The sequence below is a fragment of the Rhinolophus sinicus genome, linkage group LG09, assembly GCF_036562045.2.
Source record: "Rhinolophus sinicus isolate RSC01 linkage group LG09, ASM3656204v1, whole genome shotgun sequence".
NCBI classification, from domain to species: domain Eukaryota; kingdom Metazoa; phylum Chordata; class Mammalia; order Chiroptera; family Rhinolophidae; genus Rhinolophus; species Rhinolophus sinicus.
In genome coordinates this window covers 61,808,680-61,836,106 of record NC_133758.1, presented here as the reverse complement: position 1 = coordinate 61,836,106, position 27,427 = coordinate 61,808,680, and the positions used below count along the sequence as shown (strand labels likewise).

At 41.9% G+C, this 27,427-nt stretch overlaps 1 protein-coding gene across 2 annotated transcripts in view; it reads right to left on the bottom strand.

Moving 5' to 3' along the window:
* The window catches only part of GLI3 (GLI family zinc finger 3), a 278,784-nt gene that overhangs the window by 183,837 nt on the left and 67,520 nt on the right, over positions 1-27,427 (bottom strand). Inside the window, exons 1-2 of one of the 2 annotated variants that reach the window (XM_074340521.1) lie at positions 10,589-10,709; positions 6,533-6,775 (exon numbers count right to left, since the gene is read on the bottom strand). In XM_074340521.1, the coding sequence (XP_074196622.1) occupies positions 6,533-6,722 (190 nt within the window). In that variant the 5' untranslated portion in view covers positions 6,723-6,775; positions 10,589-10,709. Of the gene's footprint in view, positions 1-6,532; positions 6,776-10,588; positions 10,710-27,427 lie in introns of those variants that run through there. The other variant, XM_019757536.2, reaches the window with a different exon arrangement.

Genomic DNA, 27,427 nt, shown 5'->3' with positions numbered 1-27,427 from the left:
CAACTGAGTAAATGTGAAGATCTAATCAGCTTTATTAACAAGTCATGAATAGGGCAGCATCCCAGCTAGAAACTAGAAAGGTGCTCCCAGGAGTTGTACAAAATGGAAGGATTTCATAGGAAGAAGGGTGGGGCAAGGGAGCTATTAGCAAAAGAAATGGTAATTTTGGGGCCACAACAGCTTTTCTTTGGGGAAGAGAAGGGGAAGGGTTTCCATCATGCAGATTACCTTACTGGTGCTTTACCAGAAACTTCCAGACTGGCTGATTAAGAAGATTATGTTTCTGGGAGATGTTAAAACTGCAATTAGATTAGGTATTAACTCTAGGTTTGGTATCATGGGATTTTAGTACCAGTGATGCCATTTTGGGCCTGTATTTTTTTCTTTAACAATTATGAAGACCAACATACACAGACAACAAAAGGACTCAGCTGTGATGTGTTTAAAGGTAAGAATTACATACGTACTTTGTGTCAGGTAGGAAAATATCCTTGTAAGATGGAATGTAAAGAAGACTTTCAAAGACAGTGGTGTTTAGATAGGGCTTGAAGAAAAGTAAGTCTGGAAAAGGAGGAGGAAAGCAAAGAACTTTCTAGAATGAGCAGCAGTTATGAGCGGGCAGCCTGACTTGCCTGAGGGAGGACTGTTGGGCAGCAGTGGAAGCAACGGCTGAGCCACTGCATCAACGAGCCAACTGATTTTTCTCTAGAAAATGGTCTCCTTTAGCCTCTTCTTTCTATTCCTCTACTGAGTGGCTTTCAGGCTTCTTTCTGGTCCTCTCTAATAAATATGTCCCCAAAATTCAATGGATAAAATCAGTAACTAATTTTTCCCAAATGCTACAGTGCTTTTCTCGCTCTTGGTTCCCAGTTTCACTCGCCACCTCCCGAGATCAATCTGCAGGATCACAGTCACATCAGCATAAGAGTCGCCAACATTCACTGGTGAAAGCCAGTAGGAACCCTAACAATTATCCCTAAACTTCGACTGCTTTCTGCAGGGTTACCTTGCAATGTAGCTCTTTAAAAATCTATGGAAGTGGTTCACTGTTTCTAGACTTCAAACATTACCTCAGGGTTGTTGAAAGAAACCTTGGGTCGTTATATGGAATTTCTAAGAGAAAGACAAGAATAAGCAGGAAAACTATTCTTAAGCTCACATATCACCATTTTGCAAAGGTGCATACACTTCTTTGCATCTTCTCATTCCAGTTCCCCTGACAAGTCAAGATGAACAACCAAGGAAGCAAGATACCTAGCACAGCCCCTAGAGAGGGTATGACCCAACATCATTCTTTCTGGTTAAACAGCCTAATATTCAAGGGAAAAACCAAAGCACTCCGGATGGGCTCAGCTGTTCCCCAAGAGGCAGACAGCCTGCATGGGAATGGAGCTGTGTGCTCAGGAAACTCTCATGCCTTTGCATTCTGGTCAACACCAAACTGTTCACTGTGCCTTACAGGCAATTTCTGTCTCTCAGCCTCCAGATGACAGTCCAATAGCAAAAGAAATGTGAGCAGGTATACCTATTAAATATGTAAAACACACATCTCCTCTTCTACTCACTTAGAAAATGTATTTCTAAGGACAGTAGAAAGTCACCTAATATAAAAACAGGTAGAAAAAAATCTTACATGCATTTTTCTTTAAGCACATAAGGGTGCAAGTGGGCTCAGTACTCCAGCTTTCCACAGAAACAAATGCAAGCAATTAAAATTCAGTTTCTTTTCTTTAAGCTTATTCCTCAGGTTTTGCTAATTAGCAACAAATAGTTCTGTCATCTGAGCTGGAAAACATAAAGGAGAATACCGGTGGTATGTGTTCAATCACAGAATGAATCATATTTTCCATGAGGAATTCCTATTTGGGAGGATCTGGGGGCAGAGGGAAAGCACTCTTCACACAACTATAAAACTGAAAGAGACCTGAAATTTTAGAAAAGGGGGACATCTTTCTTACCCTCTTTAAGAAAACCAGCAGGGAACCTGTAGGACACAACTAGTGAATCCAAGAAACTCCCCACAAAGACCCCTGCAGGGACAGTTAGAAAATTGGCCTCCTCACAGTAAGACTAAGACAGAAGACAATGAAACACATGTTTTCTGTAACAGGGAAGAGAATAAAAGTTAAGTGTCGCCCAGGGTGCAGGAATGCTTTAACTATTATGTCATCTGCCTTGCAAGTTTATAAAACAATAAATGCACGGCAGTCAGTGAAAGCAAAGGGGGGATGGTGCTTTGCAGTATCTGGCTACAGATGGAACAGGAGCAGAATAAAACTGCTGAGAAATCTTTGGGCAGGAGCTGGGGGTCCTTACCCTGATGCCAGTACAAGCAGGTCAGTCGCTCAAATCCGGCCCCTCCCAGACTCTCCCCAATTATCAAGTGCTAGTGATCCTGCAGCAGGGAGCCTGTCAGCACCGCCTGGCGCCTGAGCCTTGCAGACCCAATGTCCGCTCCCAGCCCTGATATATAGCCCATCCACAGAGCCCTTCAGGAGGGAACAACCCCCAAGGCCCCCAAGAGGATTTTATTCCAAACATATGTTGCAAATGTTTGAAGTGCCCACTATCCATGGGTTTTCTTTTTTCTTTTCTTTTTTTTTTTCCTAAGTCAAACCAACCCACAAAACCTAAAATACTTTGAATCCTGCCTAAGTGTAATTTGTGAAGATGCAACACTGCATACCCAAGTATAATAAAGTCTTGTGCAATAAAAGTTTTACAGATGTCCTTCTGAGGGGGGAGAAAACGATTTTCCGTTTTCCGGTGTTACAGGAAAACTGCCCACACGTTAGAAATACAAAGTTAGTATATATAGAAGCACAAATTATGCATCTTGGAAAGTCTGCATTTTCCAACCACAGAGAAACCAGGGAATTATTGTGAGTGCAGATACCCAGCTACATTGGGTTAAAAGAGTCTTCAGTCTCACCGCCTGAAGGAGCTGGTGTATGACTCAAAGAAAAAGGCAGTGGCCTAAAAAGGTGTTCTAAAACTTGAGGCACTGAACGTCTGCAATGAACTTGTGTTACTGACAATGCTGCAGTACTGAGACAAGGTAAAGAAATGTGATCAAACTTTTACCTTCATTTTTAAGAGGGTATTTTTCTCATACACTAAAAAATTCTTAAGACGATGTCAACTTCAGCATCACATCAGTTATTAGGTTTACCTGGATAATTCAATCCAGATAAGGCACAAAGACTATTATAAAAGTACCTAAAAAATACTCTTTATACTGGTAGAAGATTAAATAATCCAACAGGGTTCTGGAAAAAGTAAAGTCACATCCTATCTTACTCTTTGAGACTTAGTTCAGGACATCTTTAAATTATTCAATATGAATAAATATTGTACCTTTCATTTTCGGCACGTATTAAGAATGTACGTTACATAAAACACTTTCTGCCAAGAATTTAAAATGTTGAAACTTCTCAAGCTTTAAAATTTCATTACTTACAAAATAAGAAAAAATTATATTAGGTTGGTGCAACTGTAATTGCAGTTTAAAAGGTCAAAAATAAAGGCAAAAGCAATTACTTTTGCACCAACCTAATACCGTGTTTCCCCGAAAATAAGACCTAGCCAGACCATCAGCTCTAATGCGTTTTTTGGAGCAAAAATTAATATAAGACCTTGTCTTACATTATATTGTGTAAGACCTGGTGTTATGTTATAGTAAAATAAGAATGGGTTTTATATTAATTTTTGCTCCAAAAGACACATTAGAGCTGATGGTCTGGCTAGGTCTTATTTTAGGGGAAACATGGTATAATCAATACACTGAGGTTCCGTGAGAAAGGAATATGCTCTGAAGGCCATGGGGCACAGTTCTGACCACACAACCCTTTTCCTAGGGTTTATAAGCCATTCCATCTCTAATCTGTGTGTATAGGAGATGCTGACCTCAGGGAGGCAGGTGAGTGGGTCAGGCAGAGAAAAGCCAGTGTACCCTACACCAAACACAAGTGCAACACTAACAAAAGTAACTTGGTTTGGGGAATGAACTTATCACATACACAGATGGTGATGATGGTGATGGTGATGGTGGTGATGATGGTGATGATGACGATGATGGTGATGGTGATGAGGGTGATTATGGAACAGAAGGAAGAGGGGGAAATAGGAAGATGAAGAGGAGGGGGGCAGAGGAAGAGGATGGGGCATAATATTTCTGAGCCAGTCACCATGAGCCAGAGATTTTACTAAATACATGGTCTCATTTAATTCTCACGAGAACAGCATGAGGCAGGCAGCCACATATCACCCTCCTTCAACAGTTAGGAAATGATTCGTAGAGGGGCCAGCACAATTGGCCAAGGTCACACAGCCTGTAGGTGGCAGGGCTGGAACTCAAAACTACATCCCCTGAGTGCTAAGACATCTGCATAACTTCTAACACTGCCTGTGCCTGTCCCTCTTACATATGTAATGATACCATCTATTTTGACCAATTTAGGGAGCACATTTGTATAGTGGTTAAAATAGTATGTGCCATCTGGTTACTGACACTTTACAGAGCTTGTAAATTATCATGTAATTTTAATAGTGATTTCAACAATACCATGGGAAAAGCTGAAGAATAACCAACCTATTGATGCTATGGCCTCTAAATAGTGACAATGAATGGTCTCAAGCCCTCCTAAAGGCTTTCTAGGGCCAGTGTTAGTTAATCCACTGGAGGCCCAGGATTTGGGTCACACACGCAGACCACTGAGAGGTGACAAGGGTCCCAGCTGCACAGAGATCCCCTGGCCTCTCAAGTGACAGGGAGAGGATTCAACGGGCAAACCATTAGAACAAATGGACCAAGTGCAAACTGCAATTTGAATGGCACAGAGAGAAAGTTAACGGTCATCTGCCTACTTCCATCAGCCGAAAAAGAAGTACTGGTCAGCTGTCTTGACCAATTAAATACCTCACTAATTAGTGGGCATCTGGAATAGAAAACAAAACATAAATATACGATGGGAAAAGATTTGTTCATACATAAGGCCAAAAACAACACCAGGAGTTTATGTATAATAATCTAGACTTGATTTTTTTTAAAGTAAGCATATTATCAGGGAAAATTAATATAGGTAAAAAGTATGTAGATTTCCTCATATTTTCTGCATGTATGATGTATAATGTAGACCCATAAATAAAAAGACAATGTAGAAAATGGAATGTGCTCAGAGAAAAACCCTATGAACACTATATTAAATTCTCATTCCTAAAATAAAAGAAAAATAAAATAAACCTTTAATGAGGGAAGGAAAAGAACATGCAATTATACCTCATTTCCGTATCTGTAAAAATGACAACTGCAGCAATAGGAAGAGATAGCACTTTTTAAACAAAGAAGTTTAAAACAGAAGACTTTTTAAGAATCCTTAAAACCTTTTCCTCCACGCTTTTGACCACTTTTAAAAAAGTCTCTCTCCAGTTAAAAAAACAATGGATCTTCCATCTTTACCAACAATATAATCTTGTGTGCGTGTGTGTATGTGTGGGGGCGGGGGGGGGGCAGGGGCGGAGGGGAGGGGTGCGGAGATTTTGGGTAGCTCGAGGTCCTTTGATCTGCACCCTGATGAGGGACCATCCCCCTCTGCTGCAAGCCAACTAATGAAGGGATGGAATTAGCTTTTATCCTGGGCACTTTCTTGAGCAAGAAAATATGCACTAATCAGCTGTCTTCACTAATCAGTCATCTGGCTAATGACCTTTTGCCTTAAAACACTAAAACTTCTGAATGATGTGGGAAAAGGGAAACAAGAGAAAGCCCCCCACTCTGGAGCTCCATGGCTCATGTGGAACTGGAGCCAGGAAGGTTAAATGGCAAATCCGTATCCCGGCAAGGTGATAAATCTGTAATCAAGAGCCGCCAGCTTTGGCACCTCAATACGAACTTCATTAGTCCACAGTCAAGTTACATTTTCTAACTAGAAACAGGCCAGAAATAAACTCAACACATATATTTTTCTTTATATTCTGCCTTTGGAGAAAACCATCATATATCTGTGTTCAGAGTCTTAACTGATTTCTTAAGCTTTATCAGTGCTCGAAAGGGAGCTCCCAATGTTGCTGGTGTGCTAGTGAGAGAAGAAAGAGCACGTAGAAAATCTTCCCTGTGAACGAATTTAGCACTGATTTGTTGAAAGAAGTTTGTATCTTCTCAACAATTCAGCAAAAAAATCATTAAAATGAGAGTTGCTTCTGCTAAGACTTCAGCTAGTGCAGCCTACTGTAGTTACCACCATCAACCAATTTCCCCCTGCAGCATCCAGTTGGGTGTCCCAGGAAAGGACTACAGTGGATGAGCCACAGATGGGTACCGCTGCACTGAGGCCTGTAGTTACTTAGGGCTGGTAAGGACATGGCTCTCCCTAAAAAGAAAAATGGACAAGACATGGAAGAAATAACAAGAAAAGTGGACCATAAGTTAAATATTTGTGTGAATCAATGCAAGCAAAATAGTTTGTTAAGTGTGCACACAGCCTCCCACGGCTTGAAAGCAGGTGTCACGCGCTGCGGGGAGGGACCAACTTACGGTAGTGAGGCTCCATGTAACCGTTCCTGGGGTCCATAGCGAACACGGCCCCACGGTACGGCACTGAGGGCTCGGCCAGGTGCGGCAGGGACCCATGGATCTCCTTCTTGATCAGCGAGGCCCTCTCGTCACTCGATGTGGAAGGCTCCTCACTGATCTTGCTAAGCCCCTGAGCACTCTGTGGCTGCATGGTGACTGCGTTTCTTCTCTCTCGGTGATAGGTCTGTCCAGGACTTTCATCCTCTGAAGAAAGAAGAAACATAAAAGCTCTGTGACAACTTTAAGGAGCAGTTCAAAAACAGTCATCACTTACATCTCCCTCCCCAAAATAAGCCAATTTCTCATTCTTGGCTACTTTGAAAGCGGCACCTTGACGGAATGTTCTTCACACAAAACTGCCTATGAACGAGGGGCAAAATACAAATGGAAGGATGAAGGGGAGCCAGAAATGAGCCTGTTAAACTGAGAGGTAGGGGTTAGCAAACTGCCATCACCAGCGTACAGCTGAATCTGCCAGTGAGGCTCTTCCTCAGGGACTTTCCAGTGTACCCACAGGTCCCACTAAAGCTGGATATGTTTTGCCAGCCGAGGGCTGTGGAGTCCACAGCTTCCCCTCATCTGCCTAAGGTCTCTCAGGAAACGGGAGATTGAACACCTACAGAGGCTCTGGGTGATGCTGGGATCAGAGGGCCTCTGCTCCTCAGAGAAGGATGACCTGTTAGAAAGTGACCCAGAAGTTCTCATGTTTTAGTGTTTTCAAGTCAGATTTGTAACCCACTGAGAGATTTAACAAAGCCAGAGATGGGACAGAACACCCAACGGTTACACAGGTGCCGATCATGGAAACCTCCAGGGCCCCTCACAAGACACTTCTGCTTCAGCCCACAGAATACAGGTGAGAACTGGGAGGAACGAAGAGTGAGGCTGAAAGTTCAAGTGTAAGCTGGCTCTGGGGTGAGGAAGGTATCAGTCATGCTGGTATGTGCACATGCTCTGGTGGGATCTAGACATTGCTTCAAACATGTAAGAAACAGCCCGATGAAATTCTATATACATTTGATATTCTAGCTCCCTAATACTTCTGCTCCCTTTAATCTGTAAGAACTTTCCATCCATCCATTATGGTTCTCTGCAAATGTGATTGGATGACCTTTCTATAACAACGGATCAAAGAAACAATGCATAAAATTAAACCACACAGGCTATCTGAACCCACAAGTGAACCAATTCATCTTAGAATCATACACATACTCCAAACCAGCTCCACATTTAACCAACAGACTGTCCTCAGGCAGATAAGTCCTGATGAAAACAAAATTATTCAGGCACTGCTTAGACATCTAATTTGAAAACTGTCTCCCACTTCTGATCAGAAAAAAAAAAAAAGAAAGAAAGAAAAACTATATTTGGGTATAAATAACAATATTGTACATTTTAGATGGACAGATTTTGAACACATCTTATCCCAATATACAAGCTTCAAAGTATTCTGTAAAACAGGTATGTCTGGGTAAGAGCCCCTAAAAAACAGAAAAAGTATACTTTAGCAGTTTCATAGCTGTTTGTACCAATTCAGAAGGAAGAATAAGTATAGCTCTGAACACAGACAAGCCTGAAAATATAAACTAATGACTACTGTTTTGTGTTTACTAAATGACTTGACTACCTAAAGCCAGTAATCTTTCTGCCGATATATGGGACTTGAAGAAATAAGCAATACATTTTTTTTCAGCCTAGCAAATGACTTGCAAAGCAGTATAAACCATGAGATAGATATGTGTTGGTCTTCACCATGAATTTGCTGACTACTATGGGTAACTGGGAAACATTCCTTTAGCGTTGTTTTCTGCAGATCCTCACCCCGAACTTTGCAAATATGGGATTCATTATGAAATAAATTATGAGTTTACTCTATCAAGTAACTCGTAAAAAACAAAACAAAAAAAACCTAGTGTAATCCCACATTTTTCACACATTGATCTTTACAAAAGCAACCAAGCCATGCTTTTGCTAATTTGAAAACTATTAAAAAAAAAATCCTACATTTTTATTTTCCCTTCTGACTAATCCTTTTATGCACTAGTCCACACTTGTATTTCATTAGCATTGAAGTTGCAGGCTATAGAATAAGGGTTTGCAGTTATGTTAAGGCAAAAGGGTGTCAAAAACACAAAAACTCTTAGTGTTATAAAATCCCTATAACCTACAAATAGCCAGTCATATTTTCTACTAAGTTGCACCTGTATTAAAACCTTATTTCAGATTTCAACCTGAACTTGTAGCACTGAGATGCAGGTTCTGTAGAATGCACCTTCATTTGGAAAGCTAAAAAGCCGTTAGCGAGAGGGGCTGTGACTCATAATTAGCATTCCATGGGAAAGATGAATAACCAAGCTCTACTAATCTCTTCCAGGTTTAGAACAGGATTCCCTTGACTTAATCTTCCTAGACAAAATTAAGTCTTCTTCTCTTAAAACCACATACGTAGCTAAACCGCTTGAGTTTCTTTCAGAAGCCATGCCTTTATGCTGAGCATTTGAATCCAACCTCAGGAACAACTGATGAATTGGCATGTTGTGGCCAGAGTCCTGCAGCCTCCACCCAGCCTCCTGGGAGAAAGCAGTAGTGGGGGGAAGGGGTTAGAAATAGGGGTGTGTTTTTTTAGCTAAATGATTATTTTCCACAAGTACTGAACATTTTTTTATTATTTTCTTAATGAGAGTTAACCCAACATGTGTGAATATTAAAGTTATAAAAAGAAATAAGCAAAGTTCAAATACTTATTACAGAAAAAAGTAACCAATTCCCTTAGTAAAGTAAAATGCAGGCAAGACTTTTCGTTGGAAACTTTCATCAGACTGACTTTTACAATAGTCGAGGCTACCACCTTTTTATCCACCCTCCCTCTCCAAAACATTCCAGCAGACAAATATTTCATGAAGTTTACCGCTCAACTGGTTGCTTCTGATGGGCATTCAGATGAAAATTTGACTGTGCACATGCTCCAGAATACAAACAGCCACGGGGCTTGAAAGCATGTTCTCTACAGTGGAAGGGAAACCTTCCAAGCAATATTCCTGCCTGCTCTTATAAATTTAGCAACCACTTCAGCAAGCCAAAAGACGAAAGCTGTCTAATCTTGTTCAGTTGAGCTGAGTTGTTCAATAAAGTTTGAGAGTCAGTGCAGACAGGCTACGCCAGGCCAAATTATTGACAGAAACACACTGTCCACCATGGCAACAACAGAAGTCGGCTGCAAAAATGTAAGCAAACGGCCCACTGCTCCAGGAGCATCTGCCAATAGACTTGAACAGCCAAACACAAGGCGACTGTTCGTGCTTCTCGAGCTTCTCTAAGTTAAACAGCTGCAAGCAAGCTCAGGGATCACACTGAAACATTCAGTTCACTAAAAAGTTTCGGGAAAAATATCATTTCAAACACTGTCATCATCATCTCACTTTGTACCTCCTTCCTCTGTATGTATATCTGTGCTCGAGTGGAAGTTAAGGAATTCCTGCCCCCAAATGGAGAGCTGCCCAAGCATCACTTTCAGAAACTATCCCCGATTTTCCCAACTCATCCAAAGGCAACCTGCAACGCGCCGGACATTTCGAGTGCTGTCAACTCCAAGAACTCAGAAGCTGCTTCACTGCAAACACTTCACAAGAAAGACCATTCACAACAAAAGTGGAAAAAGAAAGCAACCCTGTTGTGTGAAGCAGCACTGGAACACACACTCCTGTGCATTGCTCACAAACTCCTGATTTTTCTCACCGCAACCCAGGAAACAAGCGCTTTTACGCCTAAGTCTCGAGATAAAAGTTTCCGACGACCCTTCCAATATAAAAATAAAACCCTGCACCACATCACTAACGAGGAACACCCTGTCACCCTAACAAAATTAGCTGATTAAGAGCTCAGGGTACAAGTGTCAACCTTTTTAAAAATTAACATTGATTTTAAGCTGCTCCCTTAAATCCCGTTTTATCATCATTACACCTCTCTTCTCCCTAGACGTACTAGAAGACAGAGTGTAAGAGAACAGACAATACTCACAACTCAGTCTCCAGCCTCTGGCTAGCTACTTTCTGCAAACTTCCCTTAGTGGGCTTTCTCTAGCTGTGCAGCAGACACTCTGGGAATGTTCTCGGTGTCTCCCTGCCTCCCTCTCCCTCTCCCAGGCAGTGCTGCTCCCATTAGAGAAATTAAAAGTGGTTGGGGCCATGCTAAATTTAACAAGCTCATTAGTATTCTTTCTGAGTGCTTCCAAGTGAACTCTCTCCATTCAAGCAGCTCTCTCCAGGAGAAGGGTCAGGCAGCTAATCATTAAATCAAACTAATGTCACCCTATCACAATCGGTCAGAGAGAAGGAGGGTTTATTATTTCAGTTTATGCTAAATAAACGGTTTTACAAATGGTCCCCAAGCAAGGTCAACAGCAGCTTCAATTACAAGACAAACTTAACAAGAGTTGCTATAAACCAAGTACTCTGTATTGACTTAAGAACAGGCTCAACTCCACATATTGCCACTAGCAGGGTTGTACAGGAGTGCATATTGTAAGATAAAGGGGGAGCGTCTTTCTTTGCCAGAATTTGCGACTGCACAGCGACTCCTCATTCACCTCTCTCCAACCAGCTAGCCGCTCAGCTCAATTCACCCCACACAAAGGCTGGAGCCCAGACCTCAATGGACCGGGGGAAACATGTTCAAAACTAGGCTCTCTATTGTGACTGAATTTCTTAACATCTTTTCAAAAAGCGGAGAATGCCTTGAGGCTAAAGGAAGAAACAGGCTAATGGTGAATTGGGAATTCTGAGCAAATTTCAGAGCCCTTTCCTCCTAGCTTTTGAGGTTGAAAGCAAGCTTTTTCCTTTCAAGTTTCAAAGTCCTTTTTCCTCCCGCAGTGTCACAGAAGGATTTGAAAAGAAGGTAATTGTGCTCGCAGTCTCCCTGATCAGAGCTTACGTCCTATTTCTGGTATTTCGGAATACTTCTTGCAATAATAGTGCATATAGCTCAATCCCTTAACCGGCCTGCACTCTGCAATTGCTCATTAAATGAACAATTGTGGGTATAAAATGCCTTTTATGTTCAAGGTCTGGATATAAGATAAGCATTCTAGGACTCTAAATTTGGTTTACTAAGGAAACTCTCCATCATTAAATTACAAAACTGAAGTCAGAATATCAGGCTTTCCCAGAAAAGCGGCACTCAGATTTCGGTGATCCAAAATGAAGGGTGGATGGGGGTGGGGAGGAGGCAACAAAATGTGAGGGGAGGCAGGGACTGGATACTCAGATTTCTAGTCGAATGGGATTCTCACAGGAAAACAGTATTTTCCTGTTTAAGAAGGTCTGAGCTTGTGGAACCTCATCATTGCCACACTGGATGAATGATACAAAATCTTCCTCATACAGATTAAAACACAGGGTTGAGGCTACATCGACATGTAAATCACTACCCATGAGCTCTCACCAGCAAACGTCGCCCCTTCCTTAAGAAACAATTCTTTACTGCCATGGAACACTTTATCATTTATATAATCTCACATCGTCACAACAACCCAAGGCTGCAGCAGGGCCAGGTGTTAGGTCCAGTTTCCAGATCAGAAACAAGGAGCCTATCCCAGGCAAGGTAAGGGATGCAAGAACCCATCCTTGCCTCACTGAAGCACACACCCTGTGAACTGGACCAGAGGTCTGTTCCTGGGGAGGTTTGGGGACGACACCTGAGGTTGTCTGCACTCCCAGTCTCCACCACCATTACCACCAATAAAAGAAAAAAGTAATTACATTTTTATGCACATTTTCAAAACTCTGATGCTTTCTCATTAAGTTTTGGCAACATAGCACTCCTGGAAAGCACCTAGGGGGCCCAAATGACAAATCTATGGTCAGACTTCCAACCTCATGGTCTCCGTGCCACAGCACATCCTATCCACACAGGCACGAAAACACACACTACACCCATGGCTGCACCCCGCTCCGTAGCATGCTGAGGCTCAGCCAGTGGCTGCTGTGTGCTGTGAATGTGCTCCCACAAGCCTGGGGCCCACCATCCTGAGCAAGACACGGAACATCGTTTTCTGCTTTCCTCCCAGGAAATCGCCTCACTGTGTTTGGAAAGAGCATTATTTCATTTTTTTTTTTCTATTATGCATTTGTTGCATCTTGTCAGCATTTATTTCTTTATTTACATATTGATGTTCTTTGTAGAACGAATGGAACCCAAGTCCTCACCTCCCTGTTTCAGAATTCTCCCCATGACTTCGACCAAAGAGGGATCAGAAATGAAAAAGAGAAGAGGTTAAGAATATTCACACAGGGGCTGGCTGGGTAGCTCAGGCGGTTAGAGCTCCATGCTCCTAACTCCGAAGGCTGCCAGTTCGATTCCCACATGGGCCACGGGACTCTCACCACAACGTTGCCGGTTCAACTCCTTGAGTCCCACAAGGGATGGTGGTTAGCGCCCCCTGCAACTAAGATTGAACATGGCACCTTGAGCTGAGCTGCCGCTGAGCTCCCAGATGGCTCAGTTGGTTGGAACGCATCGCCTCAACCACAAGGTTGCCAGTTCAATTCCTCGACTCCGGCAAGGGATGGTGGGCTGTGCCCCCTACAACTAGCAACGGCAACTGGACATGGAGCTGAACTGTGCCCTCCACAACTAAGACTGAAAGGACAACAACTTGAAGCTGAATGGCACCCTCCACAACTAAGATTGAAAGGACAACAACTTGACTTGGGGGGGAAAAAAAAAGTCCTGGAAGTACACACTGTTCCCCGATAAAGTTCTGTTCCCCTTCCCCAAAAAAGAATTGCCTTTCAAAAAAAAATAAATAAAAGAATATTCATACACATTGTAGAATTATGCTGGGAAGGGGACATAGAGTTCCTGTGGTTTTCAGCAGCAGAATCTTGCCTCTGTCCATCTAAAGTGCATTTTGCCCAAAGCAGAGGCACTGCTCCCTAGAATGTCTAGAGCTTGGTTCCAAAGGGAGCAAACACACAATGCCTTCTCTCAGCACATTTCCAACACCCTGGGGTCAGACGTGGCCCTTGGGCAGCTACACAGACAGCTCCCAGTGACAATGACTGATGACACAGGGAGTAGCCCAGATGGATGAGGAAAGAGCATTGGCTTGGTCTGCAACCTTGAAACCTCGCTGCGGGGCCTGTGACCCGAGAAGGCTGCAGCAGGGCCTGAAGCTTTGGAGACATTCAAGTGGCAACCCTCACTCCAAGATGACAGAGTAGCTTTGTCTTCCTCCTTTCATCAACAAGGAGGACCCAAGGTGAAAGCACAGAAAGAGAAAATGCCCTCCACCAGAGTCCTATGAGTATCTTAATTGTTTTAACATTTCTAAAGTTCTTTTTGCCAAAGAACAAAACACTATATGCGAGACAGACCAACATCCCACTGGCCCTTCACCAGAAACTATTTACTCCGAAGAGCAGGTGAGTTCTCCACCCAAGGCTAATTTCTCACCTCACTCACCACTACTCAGTTTACAGAGCTCCATTCTACTTCAAAACAGGTTCCCTGGGATAGAAGAGATTAGGCAGAGACAGCAAGAATTAAGATACACTAAAATGCAAATCTAAAAAGACTGTGCCTCCCACCCCCGACCCTGCCCCCCCAAAACACACACACACTGTAGCAGAGAGCCGTGACGGTATACAGAACAAATAGCCTCCTGCCTTTTCTAAAAGATGATGCACTGAGAGCTCCATTCCCTGCCCATCTGCAAAATTAGGAGCTGATACATTATCAGCTTGTCTAAGGTCTCATCAGGCATGCCCGGTGGCCTTCGGAGTTTCCAGTTACTTTCCCTGTGCCTCTGAGCCCCACACATGGGAGGTCTGCCCACCCCCACCCCACATCCCAGACTGTAAAGAGCTGCTGTGTGGTTAAACATTACCCAACACGCTGGAGCACTGAAGTCCAAGCACAAACCCAACTGTACTAACCAACTTCAAAATTCCAGACAGAACACACTAGCCAAGTCCCACCTGCACTTGGGAAGAGAAAGGACAGGCTGAAACAGGACTCTGAGGGCCCCTGCAGGCTCTCCTGTAAAAGGGAGGAGGAGATCACCTTTATTTTCTGTGAGCTTGGGAAGACCCTTCCTTGAATTAGGAATTCTAAAATGTCATGAAGCTTCTATTAGCCTGCTATTAGTTACTAGTCGCTGCTTACACAGCGTAAGTTAATTAGTGACATCAAAGGCAGTACAATAAATTCTCAGGAGGGCCAAATTTTTCCCTTCTGCTTAATAGAGCACTTATGCCTATCTGTGAGCAACAGCCTCATAAACATGTAGGTATTAGAGATTTCTTTGAGAACTCAGTTTCAGTCTTTTATAAGTAAAGAATGAAGAGTCTCTCTTCCTTACTTTGCACAGACCTGAGCAGTTACGATTCCACAGTGAGAACCACAAGCGACAGTTTAACAGAGACAATGCATGTTCACAGGATCGGGTCGGGGTGTCCAGGCTGCTGCTGCCCAGTGCATCCTCTGATGGAAGCTGCCTGGAGACCTACCCCAGCCTGTCCAGTGGGAACACTCAGAGCCTGCCTGCTTATTCTACCTGAAGGCACGCAGGCAGAAGTCTGGCAGCACTTCTGGCAGCATCTTCTGGCAGCACTTTCGAAAGGTGGTTCCCAGGTTTGCACCTGCCCCAATATCAAAGTCCCATTTCCTTACCTTTCTATTTTTTAAATTGCCATAGTGAACACAAACTTAACTGGCTTCATCTGGTGTGTTTATGTTGCATGATTTTTGTTTTTAGAAAACTGCGTAATGAGGAAACCCGAGCATATGGCAGTATTATATGTTTAACAAAATTTTAAAGACCATGCTTATTCTGTTGAAGAAATGAGACCCTCCTGGAGATTACACTTAAATATCAAGGGAGCATCATTACTGTACCTAAATGAGCTGGCGGCTCCACCCCACCACGACAAGACCCAGGATGGAGAGCAGCACTCACCTCTGCTAACTCAGCTTTCAGCAAGGCCAGGTGCTCACAGGTCAGGTTCCTACAACAGAAGACCCCTCCAACCACCGCCCACTTTGACTTATGAAATGCGCTTGTGAGAAAGACAAATGGCCACACATTTTGATTCGTCACAATTTTACCACAGGTAAGGCATGAGATGGCCTAGGCAGCTTTCTTCTAGTTACTTAGCCACAAAAGTCAGCAACTTCAGGTAATGTCTCAGATACTGTATGAGGAGTGGGAAGGGCCACAAAACCTTCCCTCTCCCTAAGCCCACCTTCATGGTCACAGCCAAGACAGGATGCTTCCTACTCCAGATGCTCTCCTTTCCTCCTGCCAGCTGGGCAGGGCAGAAACCCCACCCACCTTCCCCTGCAGTGAGACTGGGGACCTGGACACAGCTACAACTTTCTCCCGGCCTTGTTCCAGCTTTCCAGGCACAGTCAGGAGAACCTAATGACCCAACACCAAGGGATGTATTTTTATTTTTCAGAAGTCCCAGTAAAAGCAATTCAGGAAACAAACAGACCAAATTCATCTACCTTTCTAAAATACAAGTGATTTTAATCTCACTCATTTTCCTGCCAATCTTTTTTTCAAATGCCTGCCAACTCAAATCTATTAACAATGTACCAATTAATGACAGCTAACATTCAGTTACTATGAGGTAGGAAGGGCTTCACTATATCCCTTACTCTTCACTGTCACTTGATCAGAAAGTTACTGTCATTATGCTCATTTGCCAGACAAGAAAACTTTGGCACAGAGAAACTAGCTTACTTACCCATGTCACATGGCTGGTTCACCGGCAGAGCCCAGAAGCCAAGGCAGTTGGACGCTAAAGCCCACACTTAAATATTTGGCTATCAGACCTCCCTACTCAGTGACAAAAAAAAATAAAATAAATTTGAATTTGAATTTTGGTCGGTGCCCTAAAACACAGCCACCCAGCTGTGCTGTGGAGGATGAAAGCAGCCATGGGCAAGACATACACCAGTAAGTATGGATGTGTTCCAATAAACCTTTATTTATGGACACTACAATTTGCATTTCACATAATTTTCACATCACATTTTAAAAAATGTAAAGAACCATTAGTGGACTGTACCAAAACCGCTAGCAGAGACTGGATGTGGCCACACTGGAGGCCAACTACCACCCCAAAGGGACACACACATTTTCAATATAAAGCCTGTAGGAACATTATAGTAAAATTCTAAAAGCAGTAATATTGGGGCCGGCCCAGTGGCTGAGGCAGTTGGAGCTCCGTGTCCCTAATGCCAAAGGCTGCCGGTTTGATCCCCACATGGGCCAGTGCCAGATGGCTCAGTTGGTTGGAGTGTGGGCTCTCAACCACAAGGTTGCGGGTTCAACTCACGCAAGGGATGGTGGGCTGCATCCCCTGAAACTAACAACAGCGACTGAGGCTAAGCTGCACTCTCCACTAAGATTCAAAGGACAACAACTTGACTTGGAAAAGTCCTGGAAGTACACACTGTTCCCCCAATAAAGTTCTGTTCCCCTTCCCCAATAAAATCTTTAAAATAAATAAATAAATAAATAAATAAAATAAATAAGTAAAAACAAAAGCAGTCATATTGAGTATTAGGGAAGATATGGAGAGATAGTCACTTTCTCACACTATTAAAATATTTCCGTAACTGGCTAAGTGCATCAAATGATTCCACTCCCAAGATGTTTCCTAAAGAAAAACAAGTTGCAAAGATATTGATTTGTATTCAAGAATGTTCACCACAGTATTATTTATAAGAAGGAAAACAAGTCAGCAAAATAAATGTCCATTATCTTATGATGATAAAATATTCTGTCATTAAACACAGTGCACTCAAGAATTTTAATGAACACAGAAAAGCTATTTACTGAGTGCAGGTACCGTTCTAAGGCCCTACATGCTAATCCTATGAGGAAGTATGACTGTGATCCCCATTATATAGATACAAAAAGTGAGGCATACTTGTCCAAGAAAACATTGCTAGAAAGTGGCAGAGCCTGGATTAGAATCCAGAGTACCTCACTTACCCACTAGACTGCTACACCTCCTAATTTTTTAAGGATCCAAATTTTTGGAGGAAGGAAAAATGAGAAGAGAAATATTTCTATACAGAATTAATTATTTCTATATAAGAGAAATAATTATTTCTATACAGAATTCCTAAGTAAAAATACTATTAAGGAAATGTAACAAAACAGCATAAAGATCTTCCTGTGGATTATTTTTCTTTGTTTCTATATTTGCTAATCATTTTACATTGCAGAAATAGCTGATTTTCTTTACTTATATTTTTAATTCTTTCCTAAGTGTGATCTTTACAATAACTCTCCAGAAAAGTCTAAATTAAGTACACATATATTGAAAAATTATCCCACAAATTTATCTCCTGAAATTTGGTTTTCAACTGTTTATTCTACCACTTAAAAGTATAAGTGCCAGGGCAGCCGGTTAGCTCAGTTGGTTAGAGCACGGTGCTCTTCACAACAAGGTTGCCAGTTCAATCCCCACATGGGCCACTGTGAGCTGCGCCCTCCACAAATAGACTGAAACAACTACTTGACTTGGAGCTGATGGGTCCTGGAAAAACACACTTAAAATAAACAAAAGTTAAAAAAAAAAAAGTATAAGTGCCTGGTAGGCGATTTTTACATATATTAATAATACCTTACATTAATGTTGGGCTTTATGGAAATTTCAATGAACTTGCTTTTTAAAAATCATATGATTATTTTAATGATTTTGTATCTATACACAAGTGCCTTCCAAACAAGTACTTCCTAACCTCCTTCCCCACAAAACTTGGTAACTCAAGTTTTTGCCAGAGCACCTCCTATGTTGTAAGAGATAAACTACATGGCTAAGTCCCGCGACTACCATAGCTGTTGCTCACATGTTTTGAGCACTTTCTGAATTAAATGCCAGGCAATGTGTAACAGGTTCCAGGTGCTTTCACCCCATGGAACGCTCACAGGCTGGTATATCAGGTACGTATTGTCATCACCCCAGTTATTCAGGTAAATATCCCGAGGCTTCACAAGTTTAAGCAACGGACTTCAGGTCATATTTCCGGTAGGTGGCCAGATAGGCATGACTTTCTTTAGTGACCCCTGAAAATCGTCTCCTGTTAAGTGTCAGAAAGCACTTGGAACACCGATTTGCTGGCTGCTTTTTTCCATGTACATAAAGATTATCTTCACTGTTAAAACTATTTTCCCTCTTCCTATAAAGGATATAGGGAAAGGATACTTCAGAGTGCAATAGAACGAACTCCATTGTAAACTTCAATCCCAAGTTATGAAACTTAGTTTAGAAACTTCTCTGAATTTCTTAATTATGCTTCAGTTGGTGTTATCACCAAGTTTGGATCTTGGACACATTTAGGACCTTGCAGTGCAAGTGACACCTCCTCTGAACTATTTTCTTGTCAGTGTCTCTCTCCCCACTCCTCCCCCAGGCCCTTCCACAACCTGTTGTCTTTCATAGCACTTGCAGGTTCTGAAGAGCCATTTTGCAAAGGCTACTGAAGACTATCTTCTGGAGGATTGTTTCTGGCTTAGATGCAAGACGCAGTCTAAGTTTTGGTTTGTGTTTACCTTAGCAATATTTCCAACAGTTACAGCTGTACATAGTTTACTGAAAAGGACAGTATGTCCAACAGTTACAAAAGCATTTGGTTTTAGAGGAAGGGGGAGAACCTGGACTTCCAGGTAAATAACCTGGTTATTTACCAACAGATGAAAGAAAGGCATACGCCCAACCCACAGGCTGGAAAGGAATGTGAAGGAGCCAAGAAAACCATCACTGTCCTACGCAGAAGACTTCTCCCCAACAAAAGATGATTAGCAAATTTTAGCAAATTTGAAAAAGTTTTTTTTTTCTTTTTTTAATCAAGAATAAAACCAGACTACTTCTTATAATGCACTATTAGGAATTGTAAATGCTCCTAAAAGTGCCAGATATATTTCCATCCATGTAATATTAAAACTAACAAGCGTCTTTTCAATTTCTTTTAATGATGGGGTAAGCAATAAAAACACAGCAGTGCTGCATTTAGCCAAAGGAGCTGAAGCAAAAAGAACCAGAATAAATAAATAATAAACTTACATGGGCCACTTACCAAAAATAAAATCATTTAGGTCAACCTTTTACAGGAGGTACATGCAGCATTTTGAAAGCAAAAATTCTCATAACACAAACCTCCACTTAAAATCACTGCCAGGGGCTGGAACGGGGCAGGATGTTATTTCTTTTTCAATTTATTTTTTAATGTTTGGGTATTAATGACATCACCTCCATGTCGTATAACAAGGCAGCATGGTATAATAAAAGGAGTTTGAAAACCTAGGTCTCAGACTCGCCTCTGGCACTTAATGGGTATATGACCGGGGCTAATGTAAGCTGTATCACATTATCAGTGGACCCACATAACAGGGGGACAAAAACACTTGCCCTCTTGACAGGATTTTCTGAGGGTTAAATGAAATAGTATATTAAAAGGATCTGTATAAACTATGGCATTTATGGATGCCAGGTACCACCAGTAATCTCTTCCTTATCTCTTTGATAATAGCACAAAGCAGGATGCTAAGGGGCAAGTGGCCTGGGCCCAGAATTGGGGAGCTGAGTTTCCAGACCTGATCCGATAACTACACTGGTTGCACCTTAGGCAAATCGCAGACTTTCTCTGGGCTGCTGCTTCCCCTTGTGTAAAACGAGACATCACCATCACGCATGTTCTCATAGATATCCTAGGAAAACAGAAGGTGGTACAGAAAAGTGCTCTGAAACTACTAAGGGAACAAATCAGTGTACACCTTCAGCAAGAACCGGGCTACAGAGCTTAGGAGGAAAAAATCACTGTTTCACAACCAGAAAAAGGATCCAAGTTAATGACCTACCATTCCAACTGGTCATCTCTTTCACCCACTTCTTTGATGTTTCTCGGGTCAGTCTCATAATCAGCATTTACCAGGTAAGTATGGCTACTTGAAATACTCACTGAAAATATCAATCTGCTCTCTACTTAAGCTTCCTACAATGACTTGAGACACTTGAATCTTCCCAAGAAAACCATTTTATGTTTCTCCATAAACGGTATCTACTACAAAAAAGATCAGGCAAATTCTCTTAGGGTGACTGTTGGCAACCTACACCCACTGCCTGCTTTTGTAGACCCTGTGAGCTAAGAATGGATTTTACATTTTTAATGGCTAAAAAAAAAAAAAAATCAAAATAATATTTCATGACATATGAAAAATGTATGAAATTCAAATTTCAGTGTCCATAAATATAGTTTTATTGGAACACAGCCAGGCTCATTCATTTTCATGTCTGTGGCTGCGTTCACACTCCAAGAGCAGAGCTGAGTAGCAGTGACAGAGACCAAACGGCCCACGCAAATCCTAAAATATTTACTAGCTGTAAATACTTACACAAAAAGTGTGCCATCCCGCCTTACCCATCTCAGAACATGCTAAGAACACCCATTAGTGAAATGATAAAGCATACCTGGGACATATATTCCAAAAATAAGGCAGAACTACTTTCAAAGTACTTTGCCTTGATGCTTCTAAACCTTCAGAGAATTATGCAGTGGATACTGAAATCACCTCACTTTGCGGATAAAGGAAACAGGCTTAGAGAAATGAACTTCCCAAAGTTTTAAGTCAGTATGTTGGGGATCAAACCAGTTCCCTATGATTCAAAACCTGACAATTCATACAGTGGAGAAAGAAGGATTTTTGGCTTTCCTCATAAAACTAAAGGTAGAAAACGTTTCCTGACCATTTCCTCCATGGATGGGCTAAGCACTGGGATAAATAATACATTTTAAATATTATGTTTGCAGGTATTCGGGTTGTTTGTTTAAGAACAGTCACAAAAGAAACAAGTACACATTTATGTCAAAAGTGCCACTTGCTCTCTGGAAGTCGAAGGTGACAGAGGCCATTTCCCACACCACAAGTTATTCAATGCACCTTCTTTAAAGTACGAGGCAAAGTGCCATCTGTTGAGCCAGACGGAGTCCCAGATGATGTGTTCTTGAGACACGATGAACAAGACCGGCATGTACTTACTGCTGTTAGCAGGGATGGAGGAGGCACATGCAAGAAGAAAGTTTTGGGACTTCCTGTTTCCAACAAACTAGGAATCTCCTGACGAAATGCAGCCAGGGTCCCAAGAGAGTGCTTCTGCAACTTGTGTGAAAAACTGGGTGCAGAGGGCTGGCCGAATCAACACAGACTACAAACTGGCCCAGTCAGCCATTCTCCACACTGGTTCACTCAGAAGCATCCATGTCAGAGTCTCCGTGTGTCCCAGCACGTTACCTGACCTTCTGAGTCAAAACAAAGTGGCCCTTAGAACTGTAATCTCTCCAGACACAAAACTACCTGAGAAGAAAAGCATGGCCCACAGGGTTGGTGCAGGGGACCAGGTGGACAGTCAAGTCCAGTTGGGAAAAAAGCTCTTCTCCAGGTGTTCAATAGAGGATCCCAGACCAGACAGATCTTCTTAGAGGAGGTATGGACAAGATTTGGTTTGGGAAAGTCTTCAGTGAGTGTCCTCAAATTCAGGTTTTCAGTGAGGCTGACCAACCCCTAGCCAGCCCCGTGGGGTACGTTCGCATCCACAGTGCAGTGCAGTAACTACTCAGGTGCTCCCAAACCTTGTACCTTTGGTTTCAGGGCGTCTGTATGGGTTCTGTTTGTTTGTTTTTGAACTTTTCTTTCATCTTTAATTCACATCTTGCTGGTACAAGTGGAAATTCCTATTTCTTGGCAGAAAATTTAAGTTTACTGCCAAGCCATTCAGATATTAAAATTCTTCCGTCCTCATCTCTTTGCCTGGTCCAGGTCTACTAAAGCCCTCAAAAAGAGTTGGAGAAGACAGTAACCAAAACACATGAGCCAGGCAATTGTATTATGCTTGACAATTTTATTAATTCTACTGGGTCTCTGTAGTCTTCTATAATTTGTAGAGGGAAAAATCGTACTTTATCCAGATAGCAAAAAGGTAACTCCTCCTCCCTCTCTACAAAAGGAAAGCATTTCACAGTTCATTCAGCAGAGTAAAGCAGTTGAGTGAAGGAATCTCATCCTTATTTGTCTTCCTTCCTACTCGTTATTGGCTCAACTCCTGGAGAGGAGTGGTCCAAGAGAGAATAAAGTAAACACTCTTTTCTATTTTCAATCTAATCTTCAAATCTGTACCACACACCTGTCTTTTCCTATCAAATAACAACAGTATTTAAAAATTATAGATCCTCCATCGGACCACTGATACTTTGCAATCCTAATCTCTTTCTGTAATATTCAGGTCACTGTCTTCCTGGCCAAGGGCCTCATAAATTACTCAGAATAAAACCGAGACAGGCATTTCTCTCTGCACCTGCCTTCCTTTCATCCTGCTCTCCCTCTGTGCTCCACACTGAAGAGTGCTCATCGCCTCCCAGCACCAGAAAGGGAACGCTCACCCATCACCACCTCATTTATGCCACAGCTATCCCTCTCGTTCCCTTTCCTCCAGGTGTCTTTGTTACACCCATCACGGCCTCCATCCAATACACCAGCACTCTTCTTACAGATCATAACCACTGAGCAGATCCTGAGACATCTGGCCCCAGTTCTCTGACCTGTGTGCTTGCACTTAACTCCTAGAGTCGTCTGCAATGTTTCCAAGAACTGTCATTTGGCCATTTTAATGGTCTCTTCTCAGGACTGATGCTTCAACAATCTTCCACCTACTCAATTCCAGTGACCTTTGGTGTACCTGTCTTTCTACCATTTAACTTTAAATGGCTCCAAATTTTGAGTATAACAGTCCTTTAACAATTTGTTTACCTTTGTAGTAGATCTATCAGGATAAACTTGAAATTCATTATCAGATAAAAAATTCAAAGTGCGTGTAAAAACATAAATTTTCATTTAATACCATAAGCGGAAAAATAATCACCAAAACAATGCTGTACATACTCCTGCACTACACAGGTAAATTTTGAAAGGTGGTGTTTTAATATGGTTATACTCCAATGTTTCAATCCATTAAGGAATCTAAAAAGAGGTTTAGTTTTTATTTAATGAAAGTCTCCATTCTAGGAACAGCTCTATTAGTACAAGAGAAAAAAATAATGAAATGATGAAGGAATTAAAACCTATTCAACAGATTGCACTCCTTGGCAGGTGTAGCAAATCTGTTGAAAATTTTTGGCTTTGGAGTAACCCTACTACAGAAACTACAGGAACCCCCAAAAGTTTTAGTAAAATACTTCCTTATCCATTGTGAACTGTCTTGCTACTTTCCTATTTGAAGATTGTAAGAGTTAAAATAATTTGCAAACGCATCAGGGTTTTCATAGGAGCTAGAAGGACTATCATTTAATTGCTTTTTAAAATATCTCCCTCAAAAAATATATATTCCTGAAGCCCAATATGGAGCGATTTTTCCACATGAACACTGAAAAAGAAGAAAAAAGTCACAGATTAGCTTAGTTTCACTGATCAGGTCATGAAGATACAAATGTGTCACACCATTTATCATGTCATTAAATCAAAATATGACGCTGGTGCATTTGGGGGTCTCCTTCCCCACATGGGCCGTGCCTTGGTCTTCTCTCATTGAAAACTAGCTGCTGGTGATATCAAATCCTGAACTTCTTTTGTGCTGTGCTGGGCTCACCACAGAAACGAATATAACTGCAGAACCAGCTCAAAAAGTTCCCATCTTGTTTAAGGAGATACTGAGTTGCTTTTCAGAGACAACAGACCAAAACCACAAGTTGTGTAGCCGGATCACGCAGAGAAGAGAACTTTGATCTCCAGCTGCACCCAGAACCAAAGTCTCGTCCTCCCTGCCCCAACACACACACAACCAAAGGACCAGGACATAACTAGAACCTGAACAAACACCAGATCCCTTTCAGAAGCCAAGGGTCCGTTGTCCAGGAAGATCCGGTGCTGATGCCCCTTTATCATGAATAGCCAAGTTCAAGGTCCTCCAATTAAAACTCGCCCCACCAGCACTTCTGCATAGCTGTTCCCCTAACCCCTTAAAAACCCTTAATCTAGTCCTGCGATCAAGATGGAGCTGAGGCTCCATTAGGTCTCCCATCTTCCTGGTTGGTGCCTTCTCGATCAATAAACCTTTCCTTACTCCAAACGCTGACCTTTTGAGTTTCATCCTTTCAAAGCATCAGGCACACAGACTTCAGTTTGGTAATATGAACAGCTAAAAAGCCCCTTAAAAGTAAACAAGCAGATTCTGTAAAATCACTGAGCATGGTAACATTCTGAAAAATCCAACCAGAAATGCAGAACCGTCTTGCATAGAAGCTTCACACCACAGAGGAAAATATAAAACACTGGGAAATAGATACCTTGTGAATCCTAAAATCACTATTTCAAGAGTGCAAAAGCAAACTTCATGGAGTACTGAAACTGAAGCAAAATTAAAAGTTCTGGTGTTCCTCATTCCATTGCCTAAAAATTTTCTAGAAGCACATTTCACTTCTCTGCTCACAAATCTTCCACAAAGACTGGGTACCTATGAGACCAACCCCAGGCTGCCTCACCTAACTAAAAGCTCTGGGTGACAGGAACCACTTCAGCCCCTTCTTTCCCATCCTCTAAGGCTGCCCAGCCCCATTCAGGGCCTGCAAGAGCCTTTCTCACTGTTCTGGGCTAGCTGTTGGTTTGCATTCCTCCACCCATGGATCCTGTCAGCTGTGGTATCTCTTCTCCCCTAGCATACTACAGGCACTAAGAATTTCCCTATGGATGAAAAAATAAGTGAAGGAATGGGGTGGCACTGTTTCCTGCCACTGCTGTCTCCAGGGTTAGCAGCATCGGCAGCAGCAGCACCTTTCTGATCAGGATCAAGCCCCAGAGGAAAAGACACGGGGGTTCTGTGTGGGCCCTGGCAATGGAGTCCCAAGAAACAATAAGCCAGAAATGAAAGCACAGTTCCAAACAAGGGACAGAGGGAAGTCACTTATGGCAGCATTTTGTAAGAGGTGAATTCTGATTCTTTAAGCCCTCGTTTACTGTTGCCAGATTATCAATTAAGAACATTATCCTGCTATTCATCAACTTAAGGCCAGTGTCCTCTAATGACACATAAACCATTAAGGACACTAAAGCAGTGAGAAGGAGAATAAGCAAACAGACAAAGGGCAAGAAAATGGGTAGGAACCACTACACTACAGACTCCCTCTCTCCCAGCATCAATGTGTCCTCTGTTCAGCAGTTTGAGATTTTTCATGTGTTCAGTACTCACCTCTTGGGAGTTGCTGTAGAGATTAATATTTAGCCCATGTATATGAGACAAGTACAAAGTAAGTGATTCATAGTTTACAGAGATACCCATAAAATTGGAAATGTACCAGCAAATATCTGGCCCTCCTTGATACAATGACTTGTCAGTTTAGATGTGTTTTGAATTACTGTTAAGTAGATGTATACACACTTGATGGATTAAAGAATAAAAATTTAAGAATTTAGCCTTTTCCCTACACATATAGAGGAAGAGAGAAAGAGAATGGTAACCCTGACAATTCCTTATAAGGGCTGGGCATTTTTATGTTGCACATGGATTTTTTTTTAACTCTCAGCCTTTCATATTCACTCTGGTGAGGACTGCATTTGCCACAGGTTGATAAGTGAATGCAGCAGAACTTCAAAAATCATGTCAGCCAAAAAAATCTAGAGACAGAAAAAAAAAAAAAATCAGACATAAAGCTGGTAAAAGGCAGCTATAAATTTTTTTAATGCCTTTTATTTAATTCTACCAAAAGATCACACAGCAGTGTGATCCAGGTTGGTACATCTCTCAGTGTCAGCGTATGCACACACATGGCCTTAATCCAATTTCTTACCCCAAAGATGTGGTTTTCATTAAACTAGTAAACCTAAGAATGTTGCCTGTAAGACCAATAAGTTAATAAACTCTTTCCTCTTAAGACAATTTGAACCTTCAATTTACTAGAATGAATCAAGAACTGAAAGAAAATAGGACATAAAGTGCAATTCTTCCTGTGAAGATGCCAACCCCGCCTAAAGCCAACAGTCATCATAGGCAATGTCAATCCGTATTCAGTCTTTTGTCAGGGGAACTTCATCACTCTCATCCTTACAGCAGTAACACCGAGGAAAGACGCAGCACAACCACTACACTGCAGGTCCTTGCTCTTCACTCTGCTCCAGAGATGTAAGTGGACATGTCAGAAAAGGATGCGGGCACATGTTAAGTTTCTTAAAATGTCAGCTCTATTCCCCACACCAGAGGTAGCGAAAGCACATACTAGAATATTGATAGCAGCACTATTTGCAACCCAAAATTTGAAATTACAAGCAGGAAGTCCATCATCAGCAGGAAGGACTCATAAATCATGGCGTATTCGTACAATGGAGTATCTCACAGCAAGGATAAAATGTGCACGAACCTTGTAAACAGAATGGAGAGCACAAGAGAAGAAGCCAGACACAAAAGGGAACAAACTGATGAAGTGCATAAACCACCAGAACTTATCTATGCTAGTAGAAGTCAGCGAGCAGGGAGTTCAAATGTGCTAGCGATGGCTTGTTTCTGGAGCGCGGTGCTGATTTCACAAACACGTCTGGTTTATGAAACTTATCTAAGTGTACAATCTATGATCTGTGTACTTTTCTGCATGTTTAATTCCTTCAGTAAAATGTCATAAGTGTCCGTGCTAAATTCTCCCAGACTATTCCTAAATGTCCACTTCTTCAGATTTGTCTCTTATGTTCCTATCCACAAGTGCTATTATCTTTCTTAAATACAAAACTTACAGCTGTATATCTGAGGTTGCTTAATAGAAATCCATTCAAATATCTGCAATACATAATACTCTATAACAAAAAGA